At 38.7% G+C, this 13,671-nt stretch overlaps 1 protein-coding gene across 2 annotated transcripts; it reads right to left on the bottom strand.

Moving 5' to 3' along the window:
- Nucleotides 1–1,084: 1,084 nt before the first annotated feature.
- LOC115753769 (T-complex protein 1 subunit gamma) lies at nucleotides 1,085–8,720 on the bottom strand. 2 transcript variants are annotated; one of them, XM_030692561.2, is made up of 14 exons: nucleotides 8,448–8,720; nucleotides 8,060–8,115; nucleotides 7,563–7,624; nucleotides 7,159–7,231; nucleotides 6,260–6,327; nucleotides 5,971–6,040; nucleotides 4,822–4,890; nucleotides 4,666–4,737; nucleotides 3,913–3,986; nucleotides 2,736–3,398; nucleotides 2,538–2,663; nucleotides 2,272–2,376; nucleotides 2,103–2,177; nucleotides 1,085–1,523 (listed from the first exon to the last, which is right to left on the bottom strand). In XM_030692561.2, the coding sequence occupies exons 2-14, from the start codon at nucleotides 8,085–8,087 to the stop codon at nucleotides 1,335–1,337; spliced, it is 1,674 nt and encodes a 557-aa protein (XP_030548421.1). In that variant the 5' UTR covers nucleotides 8,088–8,115; nucleotides 8,448–8,720; the 3' UTR covers nucleotides 1,085–1,334. The 2 variants fall into 2 exon arrangements, with proteins under 2 accessions (XP_030548421.1, XP_048131993.1); XM_048276036.1 differs by lacking the exon at nucleotides 8,448–8,720 and adding an exon at nucleotides 8,223–8,323.
- Between the last annotated feature and the right edge of the window lie 4,951 nt (nucleotides 8,721–13,671).

Genomic DNA, 13,671 nt, shown 5'->3' with positions numbered 1-13,671 from the left:
GAGGAGGAGGCGCAAATCTGCCGGCCGTGGGAGTGGATCACGCGCAGCAAAGTGAGGAAAGCTCTCGGCGCAACACTTCTCTTTTTTGTATTTACAGTAGCTGTTGTCATCTAGGGTTCCCGTTGGCAACATCTTTATACACGTCAAATGAAATTGACTTAATTTCCTAAATCACCCCCAACTTTAAATTTAATCTCAATTTTACTCGAATTCTTTCGCATTTCAAAAAAAGAAAAATAGCAACTTTCATGTGCTCGTTGCATAAAAAATAAGTGTTGAAAAAGCAGCCAAAATATCGATAATTTAAAGAGTTAATACCACAAAATATCTTAATCATCTGTGAATTAAATTTTACATTCAAACTATTGAGTTAGATAACATGTGATAATTAATGAATGTACCCAATTTGGAGTTTTTCTTGTCACAGGTGTACTAATTTTAAGTTCTTCGTGTTATTAATCCAAACTAATGAAAAATAATGAAAGATAAATTTATCATAGATATCCCAATTTTAAATTTTTGGTAGTTAAAAATTAATGCGGGTAGTTCGGAATTTTTCGTAATATTAACTCTGGTTTAACAAAACTAGTAAGGATAATTGGACGCGATATAAATTTGAAACTATTGTAAATTGGGTCAAAGTCAAAGATTCTAAAGGAAATTAGGCCACTAAAATTGGCCGGAGTTCATACGAGAGTAACTTAAATCGGAAAATCTACTGAATTTTCACAAGAATAAATAAACAAATCAAAGTCACGAGAATTTGATTGGTGAGTAGATAAAAGCATAGGAACAAGTAGCAAGAATTTTTTCAACGCTTTTCCACAACAGGGTGCCGCCTGTTTCTTGAGTTCTGAGGCCAACGAGAAAGCAGCGAGGACTATAACTTGCAAGTCCCACCATGTACTAGTCCTCGTCAAGGTCGATAAGAAATCACGTATCCCTCTCTATTGGAAAGGATGAATTAGCAAAATAGTGTGTGTTTGGAAGTAATATACAAAGATGGAGTCAAAAACAAATCTTTCAAGCATTTTTTTTTTCTGAATTTCTTTTGATGAGCGAAACTCTGGCTTCTGAGATATTACGAAACGAATCACAAACAAAATCGAAAGCATCAGAATCAAAGTTAAAGAAAGAGGAGAGCAGCACATCAAAGTGGAGGTTCAGAAAGGTTCTTTGAATAAACATCCTAGCACAATCCTAATCAGCTTCAGTTGCTGTGTTTAAAGCAACTCAAACTCCGAGGTTAACCCGCTCAATTCAAAAGCGCTTGGAGAAAAGGATCCGAGGTATACAAAAAGCATCCGAGTATGGGGAATGTGTCCTTGGTGTCTCTAGTCAGGGAGTATTTGCTCGCCGTCTGCATCGGCTTCAGTCTCCACCGTGGGCTTCGGTGCAGGACCAGCTCCGGGCGCCTGCTTCTTCTTGATACCGCTAACGATGTCGTCAATCCTAAGAAGCATGCAAGCGGCTTCTATGGACGTCTTGAATGTCTGCGCCTTCACGTTGTAGGCATCCCAGATCTGATATTTAAGTGAAAGGACCGAAAAACGGAATCAGAGATGCTTCGAATTCACCAATAAATGGGGAAAAAACATCTCTTTGCTACCAAAGATATCGATTAGCAAATTATTAACACGGACAAACTCCTGGTCATGAACTAAAAGCATAGGTGATGAAACTGTATTCTTCGCTCATAGCAAAAAGTGAGTCGTAAATTCATTAGCATCCTTGAGCCAAAAAAAAATTAAAAAAAAAACTCATTAGCATACATTGCCTCGAGTTCATTCCAGCAAAAATACTGAGAATTAACCATCAGGTGCAAGCCAGATGTAATGCCGAACCGGGACTTAAATGCAGGAGGCTGGTTGCAGAATCTAGCCGTGTGCCTTAACATTTGGAAAATGACACTGACCGATTGCGATTACAGAAGAGACCTCACTTCAAAATATAGTACTCTAAACTTTAATATATAGCAATTCTCTCATTCATGCGGTTTCTGATCAAGGGAACATAATATGGTTTAAGTTCGGTCCAGACAGATGCAAATGAAAGAATGAGAAGAGAACAAGCAAAATAAAGACTCTTCAAGTGATACATACCTTCCGTTCTTTCATGTCGGTAATAGCACCAGTGTTTCCGTCTATGCCAATCCATGCATTTTCTCCATTTGCATGCTGTGTTATTTGACATCAAGGTTTAGAAGAGCATCAACAATGGTTCAAAAGACTCTTTCGAGATGAAATAGACCAGAATCGGACAGACAATTACCTTTCCCTGCAAGGCAGTCATGGTTCTGATCACATTCACTCCACAATTCTGGGCTAAAGTTCGAGGAATAGCCTCGAAAGCAATAGCTGCGGCTTCGTATGGCCACTGTCACAATCAACAAGCATTGCATCAGTTAGAACATCCCACGAAATACATAGTGGGAACTATCATCTCATCTTACAGAGTGATTCCTCTCAATGTGTCAGCAATATTGAAATTCGATAAGTCTTATCACAGGCAACAACACAATACAAAAGAATGTCGACCTTTTCTATGCCTTCAATCAAGGAACTCTTCTGCTTCAACATGGCAGAAACAGTCAACTCTGTAGCCCCACCACCAGGAAGAAGTTTTGGATTCTTAATGATGTTTCTTGCAACAGACATGGCATCCTGCACAAAAACTAGCTTCAGAACCTAACAAGATCCAGGTAAAATAGTTCGTTTATGAGTTCCGCAGAATACCTGCAAATTTCGTTCAACTTCATTTAAAAGATCCTTACTGGCACCCCTTAAGAGTATTGTACAAGCTTTCGGATCTTTGCAATCAACAATAAAAGCAAAGAACTCATCCCCGATCTTCTTAACCTCAAACAAACCAGCCCCAGTACCAACATCTGACTCCTGCAGTTCATCTGGTCTATTAACAATTGTGGCCCCACAAGCCTTTGCAATTCTGTTATTATCTGTCTTCCTCAACCTTCTAATGGCACTGACACCAGCCTTACTAAGATAATGGCATGCCAAATCACTAAGTCCCTTCTCCGTTATTACCAAGTCTGGTTTGAATTTCAGTATCTGCATGCATAAATTCTCAATGTACTCTTCCTCAATTCTTAAAAGAAGGCTCCAATCTTCTTCTTTGACCAACTCGGCATTCGTCTGATTCTCGCCTTTCTTGTACTCAAGAGGGCAATCAAGAAGAATGATGCGTGGGTTGACAATCTTCCTTCTCATTTTTCCAGGAGCAACAACATCCTTATTGAACATAACTCCTTTAAGAACCCTCGAATCTTCCAACTGTCCACCAGGGATTTTTTCAACCTTTATGTACTTTTTTATATCCACTTCTCTCAGCCCTTGACCAAGATCCACACCAACAGTTGTGGTAGCATCAATAGCTAAATCCTGAAAAAGACCATATTGAATGGAACTTGAAAACCAAAGTTCATCTTGGTAAATGCACATGTAACTCTTGGCACCAGCTTCAAAATTTCAAGTAAGAGCATGTGCTCTAGAGGGGACAACGATACACACTTAATGAAAAACAAACACCACTATAGCCACAGAAGTATTTACCAAGCAACATAGCACTAGTCTAGATGGGTACGATACAAAAGTCGTTATCAAGACCCTCCAGTAGCTAAAAAGCTTGATTGAGGTAAATATCCTAGTTTTACTGTTTTTGATATTCTGTCCGATTTTGTCACGTGGATAAATCCTTAAGCTATACATGCTTATTGTTGCAATGTCAATGGCAGATGACGTACTGTGGACTTCACTGAGTTTCCTTGCAGACTTAGTCACCAGTCAAAGATCAATGCACATGCCTCATCATCCTTCACACATTCAATTTCCAGCCTGATGTTAAGGAAATTCACCATTATATGCACTATTCAATGTGCGTCCAGAGAGTACTTACCGCAATCAGATCCCCAAACTGACTGGTGAACTTTGTGCCAATGCTACTCTTAACAAGGCCAAGCATGCTAGCACCTGCGCATTAATCCCCGATATCAATTTCACAAAAAATATTCATCAAAATGAGATGATCAGAAACAGTATTATCTCCTCTACAATATTCTTCCATGAAACAATTACATGTGAAAACTCCAACCACAGACACGATAATGGATGGGGATCACAATGGGGATAATTGGCGCATATGTTCGAAAATCAACTGATCAAGAGGCTAGAAGTAAAGACAGTAAGAAGTGCTACCAAGTCAAACCAAGAGTAACAAATGGCTTCGTGTGTCTCAAGCATATAATGGCAAAATACAAGAACAGAAGTATAACCAGCGGTGCATAACTTCTGCAGATATGTTTAGTCTGCATTGTCTGGTACCGGTAGACCCAGAGTTCATAGTTAAATATCAGAACGAATTAGCTACAAGTAATTTGTTTGCATTTTCCTCTAGCAATATTACCTCCCTCCCTCCCTCCCTCCCTCCCTCCCTTAAGAAGCTTCAAACTAGGGAACACCTGGACCACAGTCTCCTTTTGAAAAAACAATTATAATATGCTTTAGAGTTCAACATGCAAGTGGTAACAGATCAATAAACTAATTGACAATTTCTTCAATTGATGACAATTTACATAAAAGACAAAGCTAGTAAAATGCAAAATTACATGAGCAGCTTAAAGGGTGAAATTTCTATATGCAAGGAACTTACGATCATTAGCGTCAACTGGCATTGCAATTTTATCCAATACAGCAATAGCATCCTCCAAAGCTTTGTTATAGGCTGTCATGCAAGCAAAAGGTTCTTTTAATTAAACTCACACATGATGCTACAGATACTCTTCAAAGAGCATGGCAATCTTCTCACCGCGGCAAATGACAGTAGGATGATAGTTCTTGTCAATGAAGGCTTCTGCAACATGGAGCATTTCACCAGCTTCCAACACATTTAAATTTAAAATGTAAGACACTCACTTTATCAGTCGAGAGGATATAAAAGCTGTTAATATAAAACACTGTATACATATTCTCCAATTTGTGTCCATAATTACTCAGAGTTTTTAAGGTCATAAACACCCATGATAATAGCAACATTCAGCAACCAAATGAAATACAACCCAAGATCAGGAATTTCGTCTGGTGTGGCAACAGGAAGAAGGTAAGTGCGCAGAGTAAAATGTATGCAGAAAAATAAACTTCCATTTCAACAAACTTAAATTCAAATTCATTGCTTAGAATACACAATTATGAATCTGCCAACATCGTACAAAATCTTTCAACTCTGGCAAATTGTACAGCAGGATTTGAGAATCAACATACATCAAATCCACAGCCTCTAACTTCTAAATACCTCACAACAATTAAAAGGAGGTCAATACAATTTGAGTCACCATATTTAGGATCACAATGCATTGGAAGCTCTTCATTGGGATCAATTTAATACGACGACTTGGCGTCTTGAACAATAGAGTAAATCCTCTGGAAAAAGACTTACTTCAATATCCCGATGCCATTTGTTCATACAAAGTTTGTTTTACTGCTTAGAATACAATCCTATAAGTTAGTCTATTCAGTAAACCCGAACGAATCCCAATAGATGGATTATTTACAATTCCACAACAAAAAAATTTCATCATATCCGAAAACCTTTTCATAGATGAAATTGGAAAATTTTCCAAATTTAAAAAAAAAAAAAAAAAAGAAATTGCCCTCTGTAAATCAATAATTCACAAATAGATTGTGATAAATCGTTTTACAATGTAATCAATAAATTCCAACTTCCACCCCAAGGTCCCACCCAACAGGATAATACATAACTTGATATGTTTGGTAACATTAGTCTAGACTTGCCTAATGAAACAAAATTCGCATAGAACAGCAATCCGAGTAATCCGAACATCGATGATAGCATTTTTCACTGAAGCTGATATTTAGTAAATCTGTGTCATGAAATGCAAGGAACTGCCTAATACACAACTATCTGTGACTATCCATAAGAAGTATATCAGATCCATACCAAGGACAATGACAGAAGTTGTTCCATCTCCGACTTCTTCATCTTGGGTGCGGCTAAGCTCAATCATAGACTGTCATACCCATGCAGTAATTGTTAGACGAAGCAACAAAAGGAGTGTGTGAGTGTGTATATAACGCCTGTCATTTGCAAAAAAGTAGATGTGCACTCAAACTGGTCTAACAATATACAAAAGAACACTGCTGAAAAATCTTGAAATTTGATTTAAAGCAATACAGTAAATGAGCTCTAGGAAGAAACGTGAGCCCTCAATAGTCATGTCGACACATGCCTTTGCAGCTGGATGTGCAATATCTAGTTCACGAAGGATAGCATTTCCGTCATTTGTCACAACAATTCCTGCATGTAATAAGGAAAATGATTTTAGCCAAGATGAAAAACACACGAGTTCATAATGCTCCAGACTGATGAAGATGAATAGTGATACACTTTGTTACAGTCAAGTCTAAATGGTTGCTACTCTTCCAATTTATTCCATATTTAAACATGCGAAATAATGTGACATCTCTTTTAGATATTAGTTATGATTCCTTTTTCCAACCTTGTCGACTGTCTTAGATCAATGTTTTCAAACCAATTCTTATGCTCTGTTCAAGTACACAGTCTCGTTTCTTATTGGCACCAAGAGAAAAATGTATATTTGCTCAGTTCTAAAATGATTACTATAACTAAAAAACGGAAAAGAAATTCACTCAATTGACTGCTACTTACTAAAATTCAGCAAATACGTCATGGAGCTGAATAGAAATTAGGACAAATGATGCTTAATTGCCTGTATTTGTGACAGAAAAGAAAGCTTTGGAGAGAATGATGTCATAGTTCACACTCACACTTTGTTTAAAATTTGCAAAATCTAATGGAAACAAATAGTTGTCGACATCTACCCAATGCTCATAGACAACATATAAAAGCAAACAAAAATCAAGTATACAGTGAGAAAATTCTTCACTTCATCTTTTGTAGAGTTTGGGTACCTGGAAAAGGGGAAGCATTGTTTCCCCAAGCTCGCAAATTTGAATTCAAACAAAGCAATGGGAATGGGAAAGCGCCTATACAATCCCATGACTGAAAGAAAATTCTTTTATATATGATGATGTGATCGGAAACGTGGCATGAAATTTCGCCATTGTTGTATTAATCATTAGACAAGTTGGGATAACAGAACTTCACCTCCACTAGCATCAAGTAGCATCTTCAACATGGACCTTGGGCCCAAGGTGGTGCGGATAATATCAGCAACGGCCTGTCACATGTATTAGCACAAGTTAAAAAAGACTCAACAGCAACAGAACAGCGACAAAAACATCGGTTTAACCAAAAAAGGGCACTTGAAAAACAAAAGAGCTTTGATTTTCTGCCGAGGTTCTCTGTTTTGCTATTATTTTAGTGGCTTCTAGATTCTTAACTAGGAAATTTCCCCTCACTGAAAACAGTGATGTGCAAATTATACCCGTTCCTCAACATACGATTTGGAATGACCCAATCATTTGGTAAAGACATATCACAGAATTCAATTAATTTGGCAGCCACAGGAACCCAGACAGAATTCAGAAAGTAAATGAAAAGCTACTTACCTTGGATGCTTGGATATTAGCATGGTGTACCTTGCTTCCAGATTCACGTTTCAAGGAATCCTCTGTTCCATGCAACATTAAGAATTTATTCACAGCGGAATAAAAAGGGCAATGATAACTTTACTTGAAAGACGTCATTGTCATCCCAAAGCCAACTACAAATGTGCCCAAACATATCTAGTAGAGTTAAAACGCGTTCCAAAATATCGTTTTTGACGTCCTTTTCTCCTCGTCCCCCAACCCTCCCCCTCTCCAAAAACCAATTTAGGTGCAATGGCAGTACTTATTTCCTGGGAAAAAAGGGGAGGGAGAAGGCATTGCTACCATAAAAACGTAGCTCACTGTAAAATGCACTTCAAAAGGACAGAGCCTAGCCCCTCAGAGCACAAAATAATAATCCAACAAAACTGCTACAATAAACACTCACAGATCGGCCGGATCACACAGGAGGGAACTAGAAGAAGAAAAAGAGCCAGAGAAGAAATGATGGAGCTTACTGAGAACGAGCATCGGAGAGTGCAACATTTTGTTTTCGCTTCGAGAAAAAAAATCCCTAAAACCAGGACAAAAGAGATGCAACCTGTTAACAATCCGAGATGAGAGATCCGAGCAAGCAGGGATAGCAACGCAGCACGCAAAGCCTCAAAATATCAGTTAAACCTAATTTCAGCTCCGTTCAAAACTTCTCATCGATCGCACGAATGAACTCATTTTCAGTTCGCAGAATCAAAGCATTTTGAACCGGACAGCGACGTAGGATTAAAAATCGCCGGAATTAATTGCTCAAGCGGCGGAAAGGCCAAACAGTGAAGCGACAGAGAGAGACACAGATCGCAGAGAGAGAGAGAGAGAGAGAGAGAGAGAGAGAGAGAGAGAGAGAGAGACCTAGTCAGAACAGCGAAGCGTGGTCGCGGATCAAAAGCCGGGCAAAAGACTCGAGTAGGCCAACACGCAGGAGATTCAGCTGCTGCGGCGTGAGAACGGCAACCAGCGGCGGAGTCACTGTGGCGGCGACGAGGCCCGGCGAGGTGGCAGACGGCTGAGGGTGGCGGGCGAGAGAGAGAGTGAGTAGTGAAGAGGTGGTGAAGTGGAAGCGAAGGGAAGAGGGACGAAAGCTAAAGGCAAAAACTGCAATGATGAATTAGGGTTTAGTCTCTCTCTGTAGGCGTTTCGAGAACTCTAGGCGGGAATTTCCCCAACAGGCCCCTGTCGTTTCCACATAACAGTGCTGTGCCCCCCAATTGATTTTTGTTTCATGAAGGTGAACGAATTTTTTTTTCACATGACTTTAATTTCAGTCTGATTGCTAAAGAATTATTGCAATTTACGAGTGCTTAAAATCGACATTTACGTGAGGAGGAGCAATCACATTGGTTCGATTCGGATATTGAATCGAACGAACCTTACCCGATCAATTTCGGAAAGAACCAATCGATTCACTTTAGAACCGATCTTGTACACCCTACTTAAAAGGCCAAAAAGAGCGAGATGCAACTTGAGAGGAGGAAACCCACGATCTCCAACTTGAAAGTGGACACAAGATTACTAACTAACAATAATTTATCGTCATAGGTAGAAAAAAATTATATGTAATAATAGCCATGTGAATTTCACTCCCCAAATCCGAAAACCAGGTTGAATCGGGCACTCGTTGGTTTGGGTCCAAGCCTATTCCAACTATAATCGATTCGGTTCCGATATTCAATTTTTAGGAACCAATACCTACAAGGTACATTTTAGATTTCGATATCAGAGCCGACCCACTAGGTAAACGGTCACCCATACATTTAAGTGACTTGAGAAAGCCTCGTTAGAAATTTAAAACCATATGATTCAGAAAAAAAGTTTTGTTATTGTGACCATTATATTAAAATTTCACAAAACTAGAATGCGCATGATATCTAATGACTTTAACAATTAGTTCAATCTCTCAACAAGTTATATGCTAATGTCGTGAGCCAACATATCTCAATTGCGGAATTAGCCCGTGTGGCCCTTGATAGCCACGCCAAGCTAGCCTTTCCCCATATAGTTGTTCCATAGAACACTTAGGCGAATAGCTTTCCATATTGATCATACCACACCCAACTTAGCTTAGGTATCCTTTGTATCGAGCAATAGTAGACTATATTAGGCACTACAATTGGTTTCAGCCTGCCATGACTTAATCGGAAGAGTGGTATCGGCTCCCGGCCGGTTTGTACACGGGAGGTTAACCCCGCTTTCAGAGCTCCTAATGGTATATTCTATTTAACCTAGAACTCCTAGTGCAAACTCATCATGGCACTACTCTCAAGGACCCAGTTATATCTTCCCCTCTATGACGCTTATTCTCCACGATAATACCCCAAAGTTCCACCCATAAGGGGACCCGAGTATGGGATAACTTGCCCGCTTGGGACACGGGACACCCGGCCCGTGTTACTAACCTCAGACTAGACTTAATAGTGAATAAGCCCCATAAGCACACAAAAAAAGTCTTGGAGTTAGGGCTCACATAGCTAGGTCGGATTAGGTCAATGTAGATTTAATAACATTTGCCCAACTCGACTCATATTACCAAAATACATTAATATTTAGAGCTGCGCTTTTTTCACTCCTCATTTGGCTTAGACACTCCCTATCATAATGTTTTGACCATATTATCCCTTATGTGGCCCACATTTTAGCATTATTTTCCTTTTTTTATTTGGTCAAATACAATCCCCTTTTTTTCTCTCCTTTACTTTCCTGCTCCCTCACGTTCTCATCTTTCCACGCCTTCAGAGTCCTACCAACAATACTTCCCCATTTTTTTCTTGTAAAACATTAAAATGAAATGCTAAATTTAATGCTTCACGTAGGTTCTCGACAAAAACACAAAGGGAAGGGCAAATTATGACACAAAATGTCGAATGAACTGGTCGGCATTATTATTTTCCCTTCACTATTTGCAACTTCATTATCAGCTACAGTCAACCAATTCGGAAATAGAAAGGGCCAGTCTCTTTGCGCAACCCCATAGCGTCTTCCCAGCTCCCTCACCTCTTTCACATCTTAAAAACACGTGCTTATCAACATGACATCGGAACTCCTCCCCGGTTCCCCTGGACGACTCCTCTGATGCCCACACCAGCTCCCTCACCTCCACTCGTTCCCCTGCGCCGTTCTCTTCCATGTTCCTCCTCGACCATCGGGAGGATCGCTGCAGCATCGGTGGCGACAACACGGCTAGCCCCGAGCTGAGCTGCCGTAAGCCCCGGGTGGCTGGTGGATCTGGCACCGAGCTCAATGACATTCTTGCTGATGTGAGGGAATGAGTGGAAGTAAGCTTCGGTGGAGAGCCACTCGTAGAGGATGAGGGAGGGGTCCTAGAGCCAAGATCCGGTGAGGGGACAACCGGTGACCTAATCGTAGACGTCTTCTTGTTCGAGGACATGTAACGGTGTAATAGCAACTTCGATCTCCCTCGGGGTCATTGAATCATGCGTTCGCCAGCTGATTCGTAAGTGTTTACGTTGCCTGGTGGCCCTTTATCTTTTGGTTCTAAGAATATCATTGCCAATTGCATTCAACGCATACATTACTCAGTGCTTTGACTTTTCATCAAATTTATAAAAATTTTGGCTCAATCTCTCTTCCATCAAACCTCCTCCTAAAGTATACACTTGCTTCGAAGGCTTGTCTCGACCGAAAAATGGAAAAGAGAAGGAATGGTGAGGGAAAGCTAAGAGGAAGAAGAAAAGCAGGACCTACGAGGAAAGAAAATAAAAAAAATGGAACAACATATTTGACCCAATAAAATAGGAGAACAATACTAAAAGGCGGGCCACGTAAGGGATAATATGGTCAAAACATTATGATAGGAAGTGTCTAAGCCGAATAAGGAGTGGAAAAAGCACGGCCTAATATTTAACCCAATTTAGAATAACTCATACTCACCCATTTGACCCGCTTTCAGCGTGTATACGTTAATTGGATAAAATCTTCACGTCGAATTAATAATAGAAAATCTATTAAATAAAACAAAGAACGTTAAAAACCTATAAATTGAAATATTTATATTCGACCAAAAAAAAATATATATTTACAAAGAACTCTTGATAAGAGAAATTGAAAGTTAGGCCCATTAGAGCCCAAATCGAACTTTTTTTTTTTTCCATGGACTTGGTCTTATGGACTGTCCCTCGGTCAACGGGGCCCATCTTGAAGGGAAGTAAAAGTTTTCTCCGCCGACAAAAACCAGTGAAAGTTTTGGTCTGGTCGAATCTTCTTAAGCCCGTGATGCACGGCCCGATCCCCAGGTCTCCGTAAAATTTGCAATTATTACATTTCTAAAATAACCATATATGTCGAATAGACGAAAATTATCTTATTATTCTCGAAAATATTTAAACATAAATTATTAAGGGGGAATGAAAATATTTTGTCATTGACTAATTATTTCAAGCGATACGAGCAATCGTTTTTAAGAAACTATTTTCAAAATCATTCGTTTTTTGCTAAGCAAACGGAGCCTTAGAATCCACCACAAGTCCAACCGATTGCACGGATGTTGCGAAGGAAATTCGTGGTTAAAAAAAGTCTCCGTCTCTTTAAAAAATAACTTTACCATATCATTTTCGTCCTTTATTTTTAACTTACGTGCTCCTTTACTTCGTGACTTTAGACCAAAAAGATGAGTTTACACTTGTCTTCTGAAGTCTACTTTGGATAGATGATTGCCACAATACAACGGTGACAGAGATTTGTTTCGAAGGAAAGATATCCACGGAACGGTTCGTACTATTCAGATATTCACGATTAAGAAGTGCTATATTCTCTTTTGAATAGGCCTTGAACGGTGAAGTAAGGCTAGAATGCCAACATGCGTCTAGTATTGAATTCACCCGATGCGATGGTATCTATTTTGGGATTGTATTTATTTAATCAATATAAGATAAAGTTTATATCTTCATATTTGGATAATTGACATATGAGTTATACCTTATCAAAATTTAAGTAGACATGTCAATCATTCAATCGTATATCCATAAGAAATATATATATATTTGTGTGTGTGTCCCTTTTAACTTGTGAAACGAATAAAGTGAAAGTATCTCCTATTTATTTTCAAGTGATATAACTTACAATGAAAAGATTTTGTGATAGCAATGGAAACCATTTGAGTTATACTTACAGTAGAATGGATAGTCAAAATATAGCAATATACATATATCTGTTGATAATATACATTATTTAAACCAAGAGATTTACTTGATAGAAAGTCTCCACTTAAGTGAAAATTAAGAGCGCGAATGATAATCATTCTGTTTTTGGAATCAATTTTTGGCCATAAATAGATTTTTCTTATTTCTAGTTTCTGAATGAGTTTCTGAACAAATAAACGTTAAATAACAACACAACATTTCTATTTCCGCAAAAGAAATTCGTTTCATAACAACATAAAATTTCTAAGGTTGTCAGCGATTGGCGGATGGTGATAGAGAACGAGCGAATTGGCAATCTAAGATCGGGGGTCGGCAGACCGCGGATCGGCGATCGGTAAAACGACATACCACGGATCAGAGACCGGCCGTCGACGGACGACAGATTGGCGGCGGGAATGCTAAAGAGAGGGAGTGAACGACAAGAAAATTTTTTATTTCTCATTTCTGTCATAGAAACAAAGAAGATGGAAATTTTAACCTCTCATTTCTGTTCCAAATCTATTTCTGGAATAAAAATTTGTTCCAGAAAAAGAAAATTAAAGTTACGTTACCAAACGAAATTCTAATTCAAAATTGTTTCAGAAACAAATGTGGAAACAAATTTGGAAGAAACATAATAGTTATTATTTGCGCCCTAAATATTGTAATTTACAAACTGTATTAAAGCATATCCAAATTCCAATTACACGAATCAAAACTTAACACGATACATTTTACTAATGTTGGAATTAAGATGGGAGAACTTTCTCAGTGGAGAAAATAATGAGAAGATAACAAATACATATATCTTTATCAATTATATAGCAAAAAGAAAAAACAAATTATCTTCGTCAAATATGAATTCATCATTCAATCATGGAAATGCAGGACAAATTTGCAGGACCAAGCCCTGCATGATTTTTCCCTCTTCTCGACTGCGA

This window comes from Rhodamnia argentea, chromosome 3 (assembly GCF_020921035.1).
Source record: "Rhodamnia argentea isolate NSW1041297 chromosome 3, ASM2092103v1, whole genome shotgun sequence".
NCBI lineage: Eukaryota > Viridiplantae > Streptophyta > Magnoliopsida > Myrtales > Myrtaceae > Rhodamnia > Rhodamnia argentea.
Note: the sequence above shows the minus strand (reverse complement) of the source record. Positions and strands in the feature narration are given on the sequence as shown.